This window comes from Poromitra crassiceps, assembly GCF_964638095.1.
Source record: "Poromitra crassiceps genome assembly, chromosome: 6".
Classification (NCBI taxonomy): domain Eukaryota; kingdom Metazoa; phylum Chordata; class Actinopteri; order Beryciformes; family Melamphaidae; genus Poromitra; species Poromitra crassiceps.
Genome location: NC_139627.1, coordinates 26,191,461 through 26,210,861, shown reverse-complemented (window position 1 = coordinate 26,210,861; position 19,401 = coordinate 26,191,461). Strand labels below are relative to the sequence as shown.

Sequence of the window (19,401 nt, the reverse complement as noted above, 5' to 3'; positions counted from 1 at the left end):
AACTCTGGACTGTGACCTTTCCAAGAAATCATGTAGAAATGTCAACAGAAAGATAAGAGCATCCGTAAGTATGCTATAACTTGCTCCATTGATAAGCATTATTGGTAACGCTTTAGAATACAGCCCGCAAATAAGCATGTAACTAGGGTAACTAGTCAAATCTGTACTTTGCAGTGGGCGTCTGTTGGTGAAATGCTGTAAAATCAGCGAGTTATTTAAAGTGTAGTTCTGTTACTGTTTAGATAATCACACTGTGTAGGCTACTGTAGGCGCTATGCGCTGATCAGACATGAAACAGTGCTATTTGATTTGTCCATAACCTTATATTACAGCTGTTCACAATGTACCCATCTTCCTGTGACACCTTCGTGGCTCTACCCCCCTCCACTGAGGGGCAACGCATCATATTTGGGAAAAACTCTGACAGGCCTTGTGATGAAGTCCAGGAGGTGGTGTATTTCCCTGCCAGAGTCTATGAGGCAGGGGAGAAGCTTGAGGTGAGAGAACTAGACTGCTTTTGTAATTGTTCTTTGCTGATCATGCTCTGCCATTAACAGATTTGCCCCTGTTTCTTTCTTGCCTGTGTGAAAAGTGCACATACATAGAGATTGAGCAGGCTGCCCACACTTACGCCGTTGTACTGAGCAGACCAGCTTGGCTGTGGGGGGCAGAAATGGGTGCCAATGAGCACCAAGTGTGTATTGGGAATGAAGCAGTATGGGGCAGAGAGAGCGCTGATGAGGAGGAGGCTCTGCTTGGCATGGATCTGGTCAGGTAACGCCCCACAAAATAAATCATTTGTCATACCAAGCCTTTGTTACTTTTGCTAAAATACATCACATTGTCCCCCCCTCCCCCGAAATGATATGCTATTAATATGGTTGAAACCTGTAATTGCAATAGTGACATTATATTCTCATCTTCAGGTCCAAAGATGCAATCAAATGTAATTTTTAAATAACACATTCTGAATTTACTTTTCTGCTTAAAACAAAAGTGAAGTCAAATAAATCATAAAGTTAAGCAGCTAACCAGGCTGTTGAATTACACAACAGCCTGGGTGTGGTGTAATTCAACAATTCAAAGTGAGGAACGCTCATGGGCAAGGCAAAACATGAATCTGTGCCTCTACAATTGACAGACTTGCACTTGAGAGAGGCGATACGGCTGAGAAAGCGGTGGATGTTATTACCGAGCTGCTGGAGAAATATGGCCAGGGAGGATCTTGCATGGAGGATGAGTGTGACTTCACTTACCACAACAGCTTCCTTATCTCAGACAGAATGGAGGCATGGCTACTGGAAACCTCAGGGAAGTACTGGGCAGCAGAGAGAGTGGAAGGTAATCGGAAATGCAATATTAAGGATGGCCCCCGATTTTCCATATTATAGAGCAGGGGGCAGGGACTGAGGTCATAAAGCATGTTATTGCTGATCCTGCTATATTTCCAGGGTAACCGGTTAAGGCTAAAAATGACATTCTCTAACCAACAGGCAACCCTGCGTAGGTTTCACTTCAGTAACAGCGTAACATTGCAGAAGTATGTCTTATTTTATTTGATAGCTGATCATGTTTTAACCCTGCTCCAGATGGATATCGTAACATCTCAAATCAGTATGGCATAACAACCAAGATAGACAAGGAACATCCAGGGATGAGGGAGTATGCACAGAGCCAAGGCTGGTGGGACGGAAAGTCCAAGTTCAACTTCGCTGCAGTCTACTCCTTCCTGACCACAGCCAGGATAGAGGCATCTGGCACCCGGTACTGTGAAGGAAAGAACTTGTTGGAAAAGAGCAATGGTCAGTCGACATGGAAAACTGGGATTGAAAATGGTTACATATAGCTTAACCAGCGGCTACTTATGCACGTGTCCGTTTCATTTAATGAAGGTCACATCACTGCTGAGACAATGATGGACCTCCTGAGGGATAAGGACAGTGGCATCAACATGGAGGGAATGTTCATGACAACAGGCAGTATGGTGTCTGTCATACCCAAGGATCCGGCTTTGCCAGGCGTTCACTACTTCACTGCAACTCCTGACCCTGACAGGTGATCATGCATTATCCTGTAACATATCTTAATTCAGTTCGACTGCATTGAAACTGATTTACTGAATGATTCTTTTGTGCGACAGGTCTGTTTTCAAACCTTTCGTCTTTGTGAATGACATTAAACAGCTGACACAGACCTGCTCTCCCAACTATGGTCTTGATGACCCTGTGAAGAAGAAACCCCGCTTCCAGAGCAAGCCCGATCGCAAACACCCATTGTTTGTCAAACATGAAGTGGTGGCTGCCATCATTGAAACCAGCAAGGTAAAAAACAAACAAAACAAAACAACACATACGTACATGCAAATTGCCTAAAGAGGAGGAGCAGACTCATTAGATGCAAATAATCATTTGGCTTAGTGTGGTCACTGTCTGCTGAGGGTTTTCTCTGTCAATTAGATGTTTACAAAATTGCTTTTGTTTCTCTCTTCAGGAGAAAGGAAAGAAGATTAAGGAGAATATGAGACAGCTAGAAAAGGAGAAGATGGCTGAGATGGAGAATCTTCTTTCAGGTGGTGTTCAGGACTCGGCTTTGGTGGAGAATCTGTTCTCAGACTCTGTCCAGGAGGAGATGAGTGTGTATGGCAAAAGTTGAGGAAGGGGCCTATAACCCCTCTGTGGCACAAATAGTATTGCAGTCTTGACAGTCGCAGTATATAAGCCCCTTTATTTGTCCCTGAAGTATTTTGACTGGATTGTAGTTTACCTTTTCAAGTACAGGGACATGCTCATTCATGCTTGTATAAATCAAGGTATCAAAATACAACCGAACTGTTATAATTGTATGGAAAAACAATGAGAAGCCTCAGCTACTTGGACGGAAAAATTGTAGTAATGGGTACTATGAAATGAAATTAAGAAATGGGAAAGAACATTACCAACATTACCAGAAGATACAAGTGTTCAGTAATAAAATATATTAAAAAAAATAAACAAACAAGAATAAATATGCAGCCCCCGACGTAATGTGCGTTAGACATTCTGTTCTAGTAATTTCAATGAAAGACAATCATTATTTAACAAGGTGTGTGCACAAATGCAAAATGCCACAAAAGAATCTTAATGATTCTTTGTTTCTTAGTTATATTTCCAAGTAACCTGAGAGGCAAAATTACAGCAGATTAGCCAGAACCTTCTAAATTCAATCCAGAAAATATCTCTTGAGGAAGATCGACTGTTATGACATTAAATCTTTTCAATGAAAGGAAATAAAAAACAATTAATATCACATTCAGGCCATTTACATTCCCTGAGTTCTGACTGACTCATTTTCCAGGCATTCAAGAGGTTTTTGAGGCCATGCTACCGCCTATAATCCATCATTTATTAATGAAGTTTTCACACTGGCAATTTGCTTGTTTTGTCATTAGAAAAATCGACAACAAAAACTATGACACTGCATAAGAGAAAACGTGCTTAGTGTACGTTCTTACTGCAATATGTGCAAAGCAGCAAACTCTGAGTCACCTCTGCCTGCCTGGTTGTTATCCAGAGAGAATGACGACCTCGTGCTTCTTAAGTGCCTTAAAGTTCACTCTTGTTTATAGCAGGTCGCTTCTTACTTCCTGACCTGAGATGATGTATCTGACGTCTGTAGGCATTTCTCTTTATGTAGTATGCCTTATGTGTTGCAAAGCTACCCTCTTTGGGGTAAATTAAGTTACACCTTGATCTTCAACCCTTGGGCCTTATGCGGTGAAGCTGTAATACAAGCGACTGTCCTCGAATCCATATTTCTGCTTGATGTGTTGGAGCACGCCGCCCTGCTGTAGCCGTGTCCCGTAGAGCACTGCCTCGCCACGGTCCTGAGCCAAGCCCACCTGCTGGATCCACTCCACCAGTTCACAGCCCAGGAATGAGTCCACTGTGCTCCTCTCCCCACACCTTCCAGGCAAAAGAGAGGAAGACAATGAACAAACAGAGGCAAGAGAGGCACACTTAGCCGGGCATATGCACCAAAACTCTCAGAAATAGTATTTAGATAGTCTTATTAAGAATTGTGTTGTTGTTTCCTGGCTAGCACATAGCCACACATTCAGGAAAGACATTTTCTCATCAGTCTCTGACCAGAGCAGTGGCTCGTATTAAGCCTGAGCGCTCACCTTCTCTGTTGGACAATGTCCTGAAAACACTGGTCTTTGTGGTATTTGGTGAACTGCGTGCAGGTCATCCTGATTTCCTCAGGTAAATCCATCTGTGGCTGCTCTTCCTGCTCCTTTCCATACCACAGGCTGTATATCCTAAACATCGTTCACAAAAATAAAATAAAACAATATATCGCAAAGATTTGAATATGCTTAGAGCTTAGTGGTAATATTTCATGACAAAAATGTTCTTTACCTCTTTTTAAACGGCAGTATAATCAAATGCTTGTCCAGTCCAAATAGACCAAAAGAAATGAACCCCTGGACACAGAAAACACAACTGTCATCACAGCAATACCGAGTGAAAATAATGACTAGTCTTGGTATTTTTGAGAAGACCTACTTGTCCATAGTTGGCCACAGCACAGAAGAACTGCAGCTCTATGTAAAGTCTTCCAGGAACACGGGTAAAGAGCAACCACAGGCAGCTGGACAAATTCTAGTGAAATGGTAACAGAAACAAACAAACAAACAGGGATTTGATATCTGACCTGGGTAGTATTAGCAAATACTGCTGATAGTGCCAGCTTGTGGAACCAGATGAGTATGGCATCAGGACATTTACTTAAGTGTCAATCACAGAAAAGTATACTGAATTACCTTTCAATGCTTTCTGGTTATTGTCTAAACATTCTAGTATTTGTGACTTTCAAGGAAACCAAAGGCCAAGAATTATTTGCATTTTCTCTTTTCTATGCTCCTCTATTATTTGAATTAAAAAAAAAATTCAGTTGTACAAAAAGTAATCCAAATATTCTAATGTGATTGAATCTTAGTAATGCCCTACCTCCAATATTGTAATTGCAGAGTTGGAAATTAAATAGCTCAGCCATTTGCGTCTGCCTTATACACTTCACTATAGAGTATCACAGGGATGATGTATTTTTCTAGGCTTTCCCAGAAGTCCCTGCACCCTGGTTCCTGGTTCCTACGTCTAAACGTCAATGGGATTTTTGTATGGGAATTTCGGTTAAATGTCTGAAATAAGGTCTGTGGTTAACAAAAGTTTATCAAATTGCAAACTTTGTGTTCAACAAGACAATTTTCACAATGAGGTCCACTTTTAAGACTTTTGAAGCGTAAATGTGATTTTTTTTAAATTGCGATTTTCAGAAAACACTTCAAAAGTCATAAAAGTGGTCCTCATTTGGGGAGATGATCTTGCTGAACACAAAGTTTGCCGTTTGATAAACTTTTATTAACCACAGATCTTATTGCAGGCATTTAATCGAAAACCCCATACAAAAATCCCATTGACTTTTAGACGTAGGAACCGGAAGTGCCAACACATCCTCTGGTCTTCCGGACTCATTCCTGGGTATAGATATGGGACGAAGGCCAATTGAACATGTAGAAGTGAATGCTGGTGGTTTACTCACAGCAAGCAAGCTGACAATCAGAAGCAGACATAAGAGCACATGCCGGACCAGTTGTCTGTCTGCAACCTGATGGAGCTGCTCCACTTCAACCAGTATACAGTCTGGTGACTCACACCTATTCTCACAATGACCTGTGGGGGGCAGCACAACACAGTTTATATACTACAATTTATGTGGGTTGCAGAAGCAAGGAGCCAAGTTTGGAGGTCTACGTTGAAACCATCGAGAAACACAGATGCATGATTATGGCTATTCTGTGCTGTTATGACTTCTTTCATTAGGGTCAACTGTAAATTATGTAAAGCCTGAGGTGTAAAACAGCTTACAGCATCAGCCAATTCAAAATATGTCTGTCAGTCACTGTCTGTGTTCACCAAAAATGTGTCAACTCAGTTGCTTATCAGTACAATAAATACCTGCGGGCATGGTTTGTCCGTTGTTCAAATTTGTGCTGATAATCATATCAGGCATGGGCTGGGGCGGCGCACAGTCACATATGAGGCACTCTGATAAAGTGACAAAAGTGACACAAGGTCATACTCTAACAATAATACGGCATTACTACATTACATTACGTCATTTAGCAGACGCTTTTATCCAAATCGACAATATCACATTTTGTCAACAGAAGCATAGGTTTCCTATATTCAGAGCAAATATCAAGCAAGGTACCAAGAGCGAAGTACCACTTCATGTTGATTGTCCAATGTTGATCCTCGACTATCCAGTGACAAAAGTAGATCCTCAACAAAGTGTCACTTGCCTATTCGATGCATCCCCACAGACTATGTAACGCTGACCATAACTGGACCTTATACCTAACATTAATCCCAACCCGAATATTAACCGTAGCCTACACATTGAATATCCATAGACTATTTTTCACACAATTATGAGTATTACTTAAAACATAGTATACTTTTTATTTATAGTTACAGTCTGAACTGGGAAGAGGATCAACATTAGACTATCCAAATAAATTATGACCAAGATCAAATGCAAATACATGATGATGCACATATTGCAAATTCCGTTCCAATCGCTACCAGTCTGCACACTGCCAGAGTGGAACCCTGCTGCCTTGGATATCGGTTATGTCTTTGACTGAGTAGTAACAAATCGTATTATTATCAGCGACTTGATCGTGGCTAATGGTTTTCAACATATTTATGACAACTGTGAACTTCTCCCACTAAATGAGACCAACCCGCTTGGTTTCTTATATAGATCGTATTATTGTCTTTTAACAGGATGCAATCCATTTTATGTATGCCGATTCATCCCCCTCCCAAACCAAATAAGAACTCCATGTCGGAATTCTCTGAACTGATATCTCGGGCTATAATCAAATACAATATGATTTTAGGCTATTACTAGGGTATTTTTACATGTGTGTTGCTGTTCAGATAATAATAATAATAATAATAGGGGCGCTACAATTATTACATGTCAAAACAAGGTGACATATTTGTTACTAGCCCACAGGATCATGTTTCTTATCTTGTGTAAATAAGTAACTAAACTTGTTTCCTCCAGTTAATGATTTACAGTATTACAATGTTTTCAAACTTCTGAATCTCCAGTTTACTTTGCATTTATGTTTTGTAACTGTACATGCCTACTTCTATTGTAATTGAAAAACGTGTCATTTTATATACGTACATATGGCTGTCATTTTGTCTATGTAGGCGTTTATTGTAGGCATCTTGTTGATCATTTGTGGTGTCTCGATATTGGTTTATTGAATGCACTTGCCCTTTTATCTCTAACTTTGGACTTGCAAGCCATGTAAGATGGGTCTATCCTAGCCTCTGATGAAGTGGCCCGTAACATTGCAGTGAGTCTGCGCTATAATAAAAGCATAAAGTGAAAACGACAGCTTAAAACAACTGTTGAGTGATTCATTTAAATTAGTTCTCAATAAGGGGGGGAACAACGAGTACCTCTGTTGATGCTGCTGGATGTGGTGGCTGGCTCAAACAGAGTCTGGCTTTCTGGTTCACCTTCAGGCCTCAGATCCTCTGCAGTGTCAAACGAGGAGTCTCTCTCCAAGACTTGGTAATTTTGGTCCCAGCTCCCTCGACTGAGGCACACGAGAGAGCCTCCTCCCAGCAGTATGCTGAGGGCAAGTACAACTGTGGTGCAGATGATCTGACAAAGAAGACACATATTGATTTTTAGCTAATTCAGTTTGTTCAACAACAGTTCCTTAACACGCCAGACCTGTTCTCCCTGCTGCCCTCAGGGAGAAGATACAGAGTCCCGAAGGCACGCACAAACCGTCTGCGAAATAGTTTCTTCCCGCAGGCCACGAGACTCCTCAACAGATAACAGATAACACACACGCACATAAACCTGTGTTATTGTCATTTGCACACTCTTGGACACTGAACACTTTAATCTTATACTATTTAATACTTTATCACTTCTACTTTATTACCTCTCCTATTTAACTGTGCCTTAATTGCCCTTCACATACACTGTTTATATTGTTGCCCTATTTAACTATTGCCTTATTGTCCATTTGTTGCTTGCTGTGATTTTGTGGCCTATTTGTTGTTTGCTGTGATTTCGCACTATTTACCTACCGCACCTTGCCTGTAATGTGCATCATCATCTTCAACCGCTTATCCGGGATCGGGTCGCGCAGGTAGTGTTTCCTTCCCTTTCCCCGCGGCCACATTAGCCAACTCTGACTGGGCGATCCCGAGGCATTCCCAGGCCAGTGTGGTGATATAATAGTGATGATGACCCAAATAAACAAGTATTGGGTTTATCCCTCGGCTGAGATTTTTTTTTTTTTTTTTTGTTTAAGGTTATTTTTGGATAGGACAGTAAGCAGTGTTATGCCCAGCCTCCCTGGGTCATAACAGCAGACAGGAAAGGTGGGGGGAGAGAGGTGGGATGACATGCGGCAAAGAACCACAGGTTGGGTTTGAACCCGGGTTGGCCGTGTGAAGGACTAAGCCTTTGTGGTACACGCTGTACCAGGCGAGCCACCTGAGAAGCCCATTGTTAAAGCGCAACCTCCTTTTTCACACCAGATTCATATCAGCAGAGGACAGAAACATGAGTTGTGCTGATGATGTTACCTGCTGCCTGCCATAAAAGAAGGCTGAGTCAATCACGTCAGGCATTTCCCCCCCAGAAATGAGCAACACTGCAGCTATTAAGGCTGGAACCCTGTTAATAAAGACAATAAGTTAGACTATTTACAACAGAAGTGCTGACATATCCATTGAAAAAGCATCTGAAAATAAATGTAATATGGAAATATTTAGAATTAACAGTCAAAACAAAACTCAGAATTAATGCTATTCATATATTATCTTCAGCAACTCAATCAATATTTGCAAACACGATTAACTCCAAAGCCATAAACCAGAGTACCATGGTCTTCTACCTGCTCTATTTGTAAAGCGCCTTGAGATAACTCTTATGATTTGACCCAATATATAAATTGATTGATTGATTGATGGTTCTGATGTGAGAACCAAGCTGCTCAATGACGACAGTGAATTGGAAATTGGACTGTTAAAATGTCGAATTCCTTTATATCCAAATCAGGTTTACTTCATTGCAGTACTAGTGCTTATGAAGAAAATGTATCTATATCATTTAAAATCACCTTCTGTATTGTCACAGAATACAAGTGAACTGATTATTCGCAGTTAATGAACCCATAACTTTGATCTCTTGATTTGATGCTGGGAGACGCTTGTTCAGAAATTTCGCCTAACCTGTCCAAAATAACTGTCAAAACAGAAATGCTGCTTCAGGCTGAATTCTCTCTTCAAGGTTACATTCATGGACCAGACAAACTAGCTTAGTCTAATTTGTGACTCACCCCCAGCCTGTGATCACTAAGACGCCTCGTGAAACTTTCAGGTCCTCATTCCTTCTCATCAGCACAAGAGAAAGTGCGATTAAACCTAAAACAACAAAATATGTACTATTTATAAAGTTAGCAATCACTCTACTTCACCTCTTACAGGCCATTAGGATAATGGAATATATTTCATGTAAGGTTTGGTAGAGGACGGTGTGCATAAGAGAGAGCCTACCTGGCCACACATACGTGCTGCAGAGTGACGTATATAATAGTGTGAATGCCAGAACCTCCCCGATGAAGCCGTCGACCGGCACCACGAAGTTCCACACGATCATTCCAATACAAGTCAGGGACTGGAGGCATTAAGATGACAGTAAAAATGTGGTGACCAACGTGAAAATGGAAATAGCAGTTAGAATTGATTACTGCATTATGTAATCAATTTGAAGTGTATGTGGTGTAAGTGTCCTCACCTGTGCCAAGAAAAGGTTGAGGGTAAACATGTGAGGTAGTCTCTTGAATTTCTTACTTAAAAACGTGACCGCTATTGTCCATACCTGCCACACAAACACAGAGGTTTCTCCATTACATGAGAAAGAGCATGAATCAGAGCTTAGCACAGCTGGTAAGTGCTAGCCTGGGTAAACCCAGCCTCCACGTGACCTCTATCTATGTGCTATCAGTCACTGATAGCACATAGATAGAGGTCACGTGGAGGCTGGGTTTACCCAGGCTAGGTAAGTGCAACTAATATTTAAAAACATTATTGGTTGGTAATACCCCTTCACAGCAAAGAGCAGTCAAATTATGCAGGAGAATGACATATGATATGTTGCACAATAAAGGAAAAAACCGAGAGCACACTTAAAGGGAGTAGGGACACTCCACCGAAAAACAATGCTGACTTCTTTTTCACATGATCTCTCAGATATCCAAAAGCTGCAAACGGTTTTGCAGGCATTCGTTTAGTTTAACAGTTATTGAGAGTTGATTTGAGTTAAGTTGTGGAGCAGTGATGTCATTTTTTGTGCATGAATGACATCATTGGTCCACAATCAACTGTCAAATTAAATGGAAAACTGCAAAACTGTTTACAGTTTTTGGATGTGTGAGATCATGTACAAAATAAATCAGCATTGTCTTTTAGTGGAGTTCTCCTTTAAGTGAAAACATGTGTTTCATCACCACATAGACCCCCCCCCCCCCCACCCCCAGATGTGTCTGGTTCCTTAAACGGTGGGATGAAAGTGAGAATGAAAGAGGAAGTAAGTCTGAGGCATCTGTTCAGCTACATCCTCCTGATAAGATTAGAACATATCTGATGTAGCAGCAATAGCATGATAGCATCACGATAGCATCTATAAATATGTCACACTACTACTGGCTTTTTGGCTTCTGTTCTGACACGATACCATATCTCTGTATTGTTGCTTCCAAATGCAATTCAGTTTAGGCAAAATGTCTGTCGGGTCTCTACATAAATTCCCCTGTACTTGTCCCAAATACAAAAAAAAAACATTAATACCATTAGATGAACAGGAGTTGTGCAATATCATTTGTAAATTGTGCCCCATATATTTAGTATTAAACAAATTAAATGAATAGCCCAGACAAATGTAAGATAAGCTAATTTTTTTGTTAGCGACTGAAGTCGATGGTTATGACTCACCAGGGCAACTAAGCTCACAATGCTGACGTTAAAGCTAACATTTTGCAGTGAATTCCTCAAAAGATCACGATCCATCCCAGGGATTGTAAGTAACCAGGCAGAAACATACACGATGGGAGCTGAGAGAAATGTGCTTATTACCATCCCAGAGGTAACCTATTGGCAAGCAGAGCACACTGATTAGTTACATACAGTATAATGCCTGAACCACAAAGGTACGTGATCTGAAGCACACTGATTAGTTACATACAGTATAATGCCTAAACCACAAAGGTACGTGATCTGAGAATAGTGTATCTGGATGTCAGATACAAGGTAACTCACAACTTCTAGCTCTGTGTTATAATGAGCAGCATATATAGCCACACTAGGTGCAGTGGGGAAGACTCCATATAGAAAGGCATAGTTGGAGAGGCTTGAGTGGTTCAGAGAGCTGCTTTTGCTGATGTCCAACAGCTCCACCATTTCCTTACAAATCAGGGGCATCAGCAGCCTGAAATGGAAAGGCAGAAAATTTGTGAAATTCCAATGAAAAGATTTGGCCATTATTTTAATGGTTTAACCTACTCTGTGTAATACAGTGCCTGTAGGCTTGAATTCAATCATTACATACAGTGGCTATTACTATCTGACACACCCATGAGGCTTCTTGACATGTCACCCAGTTTGTGGGTGTGCGGTCTAAGAAAGGTCTGAGTCATGCAAACCCAACAACATGTTGGTACCAGTCTACTCCCCAAGGCCAAGCTGATCTGCTGACTTCTGCTACACTCCCACAGAACATTGCATTATCATACATGAGATCCTTAGACATGACAAAACATGATAAAGAATCAAATCACTTCAGTTATAAAAATGAATATCAAGTACAGCAAAGGCCTTTCCACTCACAGTTTTGCTGTAATAAGCAATATCAGTGTCACGACTGTGGATCTGGTTAATTTGCCCAGTTGGCCCACCATGGACAGACCCAAGTAGAACAGAGCTGCTCCCCCAAAAGAGTTGGCCAGGCCATCCACAAATTCAGCCATGAAGGCTGGTATCCTCTGGTCCAGGAGGAAGTGGGCGATGATGCCGATGACAACCATAAACACTATAGGGTTCTTCAGGACCTGCAGAACTACAAGTCCCACAATCATTAGCTTGCTCTGCTGCTGGTTTCCCTGGTTTTTCCACTTCTGGATCTCACAGAAGGCAAAGCCAATGGGATTCAGAAGCATCAGGGAAACAGGTGCTACCAGGTAGATGTACTGGAGATACTCCGGATATGTGTTCCTGTATAGGGCGTCAGCTGTGGGAAAAACAGAGAAATAGTTGTAAGAATGACAGCACAACACAACAAAGGCAACTTGACATGCCTGACTTGCATCTGCGGCCAAAACATGATCTAGAAATAGAAAATCTGGTTTGTCAATATTGATATTCAGTTATGCATAGCCTACTAAGGCTGAGGTTTATGATGGGGATTTACAAATTGATAACAGAAAATCACTGACACTGCTTGATACAGTTGTGAATGACACACATACTTTTGGGTGGTAGACATTTTACTCACCAATAGGATATCCCAAAGCAAAATCATTGCTTTGAGTGGCAAATATTGCGAAGAGCCCGGCTTTACTAAAGCGACTGTCAGGACTGGCAACTATTAATGTAAGGACGCAGACAATGAGAAACACAGACACTTTGGCGACGAGGATGCTCCACAGAAACGACCAGATGACATTACCAAAGTCCAGCAGCACCATGTTTTTGAACAGCAGCGCTGGAAGGGCAAATTTAGACACAAAATTCCCCAATCCTTTGGCTTGAGTGGACGTGATGACGTTTGCCCTCCCTGCGATGTATCCGCACAGTATTATCCCAAAACTCTCCAAGAGAGCTGGGAAGAGCTTGTCGATAGACATGGTCGAGGAACCAGCGGCTTCTTCCCATTGACTGTCTTCCCCATATGGCAAGCTGCTGCTTCTGTCAGCTGCCTCCATTGCGCCGAGTCTTCAAGTCTCTGCCTTCATGGTCGCCTGCTCGTCACTGCCAGATATCAAGAGTCACAGGGTGAGTCAGTTTTTGTAACGTTTAAAAGGCGGGTGCAAAGGTAGCTATTTAGCATGCTAGTAAACATACTGAACACCCTTACAGAACACATAAGAACTAATAATCAAAACAACGGCTGCTGTTAGCCTAAATGATCGTGTAAATCAAATGAGTAATGCAGTTCACTGCCACGATTTAAATTAACGTTACAGTTTTAGACTTAGAGCTTTTAACGTTACCACCATTTGCATGTAACTTTAATAATACAGTCACCTCTGGTAGTGCGTGTGGCTTCTGATGTTCCTGTCAAACTCCATGAGGACTTGCTAGGCTATCTGTAAACTCGTGAAACATGACCCAGTTTTTCTTCGAGAGTGAAACACATTTCCACGTGATGGTGATGCGAGTTCACGATTAAAAGATTACCACTTGCTCGCAAACGTCTGTACTGTATTTTTGTGTGTGGTTGGGGGGGCCCAGGATGGCAAAGGCATGTCCCGCCCAACTCTGCCTCTGATTGGCTTACCGTGATATTTTACATGTATTTTACCCCTAACCAATCGCCCTAACCCTCATGCGTAAGCCCAACCAATCACCACTCCTCATTGCCTAAACCCAACCCCTACCCAACCCCAGCCTAACCTCGCGTCACCAGGCTCTTATCGGCGAGAAAACCCAGCCAAACACAATCAGAGGAAGAGTAGGGCAGGACAGGACATGCCTTCGCCATCCTGTGAGAAAATGTTGACAGCTCCAAATTGTCTTCTTCTTCTTCTTTGCGTTTATTGGCAGATAGCTCCAAATTATGTGCACACCCAACAACTTTCATCTCCCTGTTCTGACCAATCAGATGTGGAGGACGGGGCGGAGGGCGGAGTTCTGATTGTCTTCCAATGCGCAGGCGCACGGTGTGGCGTTGCAAAATATGAGGCTCGTTTGAGATGAGCAAATTCTGCGCAGATTCGACCAGCGCCTTGCTTGCCCCGTTGCATGATGGTTAGAAAGTTGTCCGACTTGCTCCATCCTGCCCGACTGCGTGAGTCACGTGACTCTCGCGAGAGCGAGGCGGGCGCAGATTTGGAGCGAGGCGCCGCAGTTGCTCCCCACCAACTGCGCCCGACTGTGGATGACAGAGGATGACGAGAAACGCATCAAGCTGAGCGCCCATTGGTTCAACACAGGTGCATCACAAACCCACGATGAAGTGTAGAAACTTCAATTTTATATCTATTCCAAGCTGTCACTCCATATTTTACATAAATACCACCTGGAATGCCTACATTAAAATAAAAATAAGGAATCTGAAGGGCTGTGTTATTTGAGCAGTGAGTGTGGGTGGCGCTAATGCATGTTTTAATTTGTTTACAAACCGCTGTTAAACAAAACGGTAGAAGAAGAAAAGCAGCAGGAAGTGTGCCGTCGGGTTGGTGTTCGACTTGTTGACGCCTCGCCTGACTGTGCTCGCCTGCTCTCGTCTGCTTTCCAGGCGAGGCGGCAGTCATCTCAAACGAGCCTCATGGTTGCAAAACAAAAGGCCATGGAGCAGAGCAATCTAGAGAGTGGCGTCAGCGGAGGTACAAAATGCGTGACTCATTAGCCAATGAACAGCCAGGAAGGGGTCTCGCGCTACTTTTGAATGCTAAAATAAAGCTGATAATGTACACTTTGATTATAAAAATAAATAAATCAAAGTACAACACAATCTGTCCATTTTGCTGCAACTCAACAGTGCTGCTTAATCCAGAACCTTACTTCCTGGAACTCTTGAGAGTAAAAAACTGGTCCATTGGAGTGAATGGAGATGTGGCGACTCTTCTATGTGACTCTGGTGAGGAGGAATCATGGCGGCCCCAACACCGGGCTCCTACAAGCAGAACCGGTGTCATGCCGAGTTTTGCACCCCCGCCGAGAATTGCATCCCCACCTTCCGGGAGCATATTGTAATGATTTATACGGAAATGATTTATACTCTCTTCTGACTCATGGAAGCCGACTTTGGTGCTTAAAATCCAGGTACAGATGACCTCGAGACCTGGGGATCTCTCCTGGCTTTATGGAGGGGGGTGCAAATCTCGGCAGTTTGTACCTGCCGAGATTTGCATCCCTGTTTTTAAGTTAAAACAGTCCCAAAATATGGTGGGGGTGCAATTCTCGGCGGGGGTGCAAAACTCGGCATGACACCGGCCCTATCCATCTGGGGGCCCTATGCAGGATATGGGTTAGGGGCCCCCTCCCAGGGGGCGACTCTTGAAAAAGATTAGGTCTTTTTTCTTTTCTTCTTTTGCCGTTTGAAGACAGATTTAGAGGAATATCTAATTTTAATTTAGCATTAGGATTAGACTGTTGCGATGTCATTATTAAGTTTTAACCATCAATAATTGTTCGTTTACTCATTAGAGTAAATACTGTATATTTATTGCATGCAATGAACACTGCCCAGCGAGCATTTTTAGGTTGAAAAGACGTTTAAAAAACGTTTAGGGTAAACGTTGAAAAAACGTGCAAGAAAGCTTCAAGAGTGAAAGTTTTTTCACCGACTATTTGCAGACGTTTGTTCACATTTAGACCATATTTCACCAAGATCTTAAATAAAAAATTCAGCACCACTCATGGGATTCGAACCACGCTCTACGGAATGAGCTTTACTTCCACTTGTATTATCTGGGGAGCCGGGCACATATATACTCTATCTCGCACACAACTTGTAGACCACGTTCGTAGGCTCAACGATCGGGAGGACAAGTTATTTTATGTGATGTGTACAAGACTATAATATTATGTAACAGACTAAAATTATGTTGTGTGTGTGTGCATCTATAGTCTGTAGGATGTAGGCTTCAGAGGTTAACTTCATTTAACACCAGAAACTCAGGGGGTACACACCTCGTATACAGTCTGTTACAATAACATAGCGTGCCCAGACCACCTCGTTCCGCACTTGGTGCAGACCGGCGCAGACTTGCTTTGGTCTAGTCAGTCACAGCTAGCTAGCGACTAAGTAGGCTACTTGTGCATGCGTGTTGCTGCAGGAACTAAATTCATTATTTTACAGTATTGCGCTAAACTATTAACCATTTGTGTCCTGGAAGCTTTTTGCTGGCACCACATAGCCTATAGACGGTTTTAACTTGACAACAAAAACATTCTAAATTGAACCCCCACTCACTTCCTGTTTTTCCACTTCCAGTGTTTGCTATGGACATAAAAGAAAAAAAAACATTCAAGTGCAGGACTGACCATTCCGTGAAAACCATCTATACAGCTGAGCGGCGAAAACAAAAGTAACGATGTCAAGTGAATATTTCTGCAGTTTGCTGAATGCTGAGAAAAAGGAAGTGCTGTGGGGTTGCGCTCTGGTGAAAACCGTCTATATAGTCCCATATTTATGATATTTTATGTGACATAAAATGTGTTGAAATGTAGTTTTCGTGTAGACCAGATTTCAACTCTCAGTTACACAATAAATTGGACAAATGCCAATTCACACACTATCAATATTGTCTCTATTTCAAGCTACAACAAACGTTTTAACAATATGATTAACCAAATTGTGTTTTTTGACACGTTGACGTAACCGCATTTTAGCCGGTTGAAAAGAGGGTGAAATTAGGTCTTAGACGTTCAAACCCAATATCACCTAGATTTCAACTAAAAATCAACGTTGAAAAAACGTTTTGTGCTCGCTGGGTGCAGTAACAGTAGTGCAAAATCTAAGTTCAAGTTTCAATTAGCAGCAAAATATTACAATCAAATACAATTCTGACAACCACATTGAATGATATGTTTTTTTTGTATCACATATTTTTATTGATTTTTAAATTGCAAACATGAAACATCATTTTACAAGGATGAAATGGTTACATCACATATAACATTCCTTCCCTTCCCTCCCCTCCCACCCACCCCTGAGCCATCATCACAAATTTACATATAAAAACAACAGTGACAATTCCCAAACTAAAATCATAGATATAGAACATAAACTATTTGGATATGTATCCCAAACAAAGAAAACACACACACACACACACACACACACACACACACACACACACACACACACACACACACACACACACACACACACACACACACACACACACACACACACACACACACACACACACACACACACACACACAGACACACCCACAGGACCATTGTTGATGTGAGACACTATTAACCTCCTATTGGACCTCATTTACTTTGTTGTTGCTTTTGAGTATCAGGTCCAAAACAAACATGTTATTCCCAACCTTACAGATCACTTTTTGAAGTTGTGAAGCTAGTTTGATGTAATCATAATTTGAAAGATGATGCAATGCAACACATGTATCATTCATTCATTTCTACAATGTAGAAAAGGTCTAGGCTTGGCACAGTTAATTTGTATATAGCACATTTCATACACAGAGGCAATTCAAAGTGAAAGTGTTTTTAGATGAAAGAAAAGAGCATAGGAAAAAACAAGATTACAAAGTGAAAAAGATCAAAATCATGTAAAGGAACAAGATTCAAGATGCTTATTGTCACTCCGGTTGCTATACTCGTAGTACTCGTGTGAAATTCTTAACCCAGGAGGCTCCGCAGGACATACTCTAAATGATGTGAGCAAAAGCAACACAATATGAAACATAAGATCAGAACCACACAAGACAAGAGCAATAATAATATAAATTGAAAAGAGAAAAACATCAATAATCAATATGCAGTGATACCGGTAAATAAATATGAGAAGAGAAAAACAACAATAAAGAACACCAGCAATGGCAGTGCAAGGTGTGATGAAATTAAACGTGGGACTGGGAGATGTCATATTTTTATGCATCAGGTAGGTATTGCACTTAGTCAATATTACAATCATTACAGTCATATTACACTCCAAACTTGTATGTGCGTGTGCGTGTGTGTGTGTACGCGCGCGAATGTGCGCGGGCGTACCGGTATGTGTGTGTGTGTGGGGGCGGGTGAGGGGGATTTGTTGAGGAGTCTTATGGCCTGTGAAAGAAGGTATTCCTCAGCCAGCTGGTGCTTGTTTTTGGGGTCCTGTATCTCCTCTCTGAGGGCAGGAGGGAGAACATGCCGTTGTGCGGGTCAGATAGGGTCCTTATAATGATCCTCAGGGACCTCCTGAGGCACCTCTGGGTGTCTAGACCGTATAGTTCATGTGTAAAGGTCATACCAGAAGGGGCTGGAGACTGTTATGTTCAATAAACTGTGGACCACGATGTAACTGTTAACATTTTATTAACACGCTGTTACACAACAACGACACTACAACACTTTCCAGCAGCTGTCGTAAAGCTGCCCGGCTGTCTTAAAGGCACAGCTACAACTGGTGTGACGCATACACAACATCCCCCCGCCTTCCCCACAGGGAACCCAGGAGAACATAGAAATCAACTTCCTTTTTTAAATTCCCTTTCAACCTATCTAGGTGAACTGACTGCTGACAGCTGCTTTCGCCGGCTGGGGGGCATCTTGAAAGCCCCATGGCGGCGTCGGGCACTGGGCACGGACGCCAGTGAGCTCACTTCCCCCCCTTCCCCAAGGAAGGCAGGCTAAGTGCAGCCTGGCCTAGTGGCTGCGCTCGGAGCGGCCTTTGCGGCCTTCCGCGGGCGGTTGCCCCGGCGCCGGAGTGCACGCGGAGTCCAGGAGGACTCTGCGGCTGTGGCGGTCTGGCTCTCCGCTGGTGGGCGGCCCGCGCCTTGGCGGGGGTCCCTTGCCCGAGGACGCGGCACCAGGGACTGGGACTCGGCGGATCCCAAAAAGTGGCCCCAAGCCCGCTCCGGCCCAGCTGGTTGGCGGTGTGGAGCCCGCTGCGTACGTGGCATGAGGGATCTCACAGCCGCCGAATCCTGCCGCTGCCTCTCCAGCTGCTGGGCCATGTTCTCCACCAACAGCCTGAAGAGGGCAGACAGGAAGACAGGCGTGTTCAGCAGCCTCCTCTTCTCAGGCTCGGTAAGCTGAGTGAGGTTCAGCGAGAGGTGGTGGTAGGTGACGACGGAGAAGGCCATGACCTTCCCGGCGTTCAACGCCACGCACTCCACCATTCGCAGGGCATAGTCCATGACCATTATGGAGCTCCGTGTAGGCCTCCGGAGTGGCAGCACCCTGCAGGGCTGCCTGATAGCCCTGGAGGATGGCCAAATTGTTGGCCATCGCTGCCGCCTGGCCGGATGCCAGATACAACTTCTCAGCCAGCTTAGCCGTCGTCTGGCAGGCCCTGGAGGGAAGCTGAGGCCTGTTGGAGGACGGGACGGCGACAAGTGGGCTCCCACTGCCT

The 19,401-nt window shown here is 43.0% G+C and overlaps 2 protein-coding genes across 2 annotated transcripts; one reads left to right on the top strand and one right to left on the bottom strand.

Moving 5' to 3' along the window:
• The first annotated feature begins 15 nt into the window (after nt 1-15).
• On the top strand, nt 16-2,659 carry scrn3 (secernin 3). The gene is made up of 8 exons (XM_083638622.1): nt 16-64; nt 333-497; nt 593-774; nt 1,142-1,341; nt 1,590-1,802; nt 1,893-2,055; nt 2,141-2,321; nt 2,491-2,659. The coding sequence occupies exons 2-8, from the start codon at nt 342-344 to the stop codon at nt 2,650-2,652; spliced, it is 1,257 nt and encodes a 418-aa protein (XP_083494748.1). The 5' UTR covers nt 16-64; nt 333-341; the 3' UTR covers nt 2,653-2,659.
• Nucleotides 2,660-2,704: 45 nt separating this feature from the next.
• gpr155a (G protein-coupled receptor 155a) lies at nt 2,705-13,500 on the bottom strand. Its single transcript, XM_083638621.1, has 16 exons — nt 13,389-13,500; nt 12,637-13,112; nt 11,973-12,372; nt 11,406-11,574; nt 11,082-11,237; nt 9,886-9,969; nt 9,645-9,765; nt 9,428-9,512; nt 8,673-8,763; nt 7,524-7,731; nt 5,997-6,086; nt 5,581-5,711; nt 4,545-4,640; nt 4,398-4,462; nt 4,160-4,297; nt 2,705-3,941 (listed from the first exon to the last, which is right to left on the bottom strand). The coding sequence occupies exons 2-16, from the start codon at nt 13,064-13,066 to the stop codon at nt 3,746-3,748; spliced, it is 2,460 nt and encodes an 819-aa protein (XP_083494747.1). The 5' UTR covers nt 13,067-13,112; nt 13,389-13,500; the 3' UTR covers nt 2,705-3,745.
• Nucleotides 13,501-19,401: the final 5,901 nt, after the last annotated feature.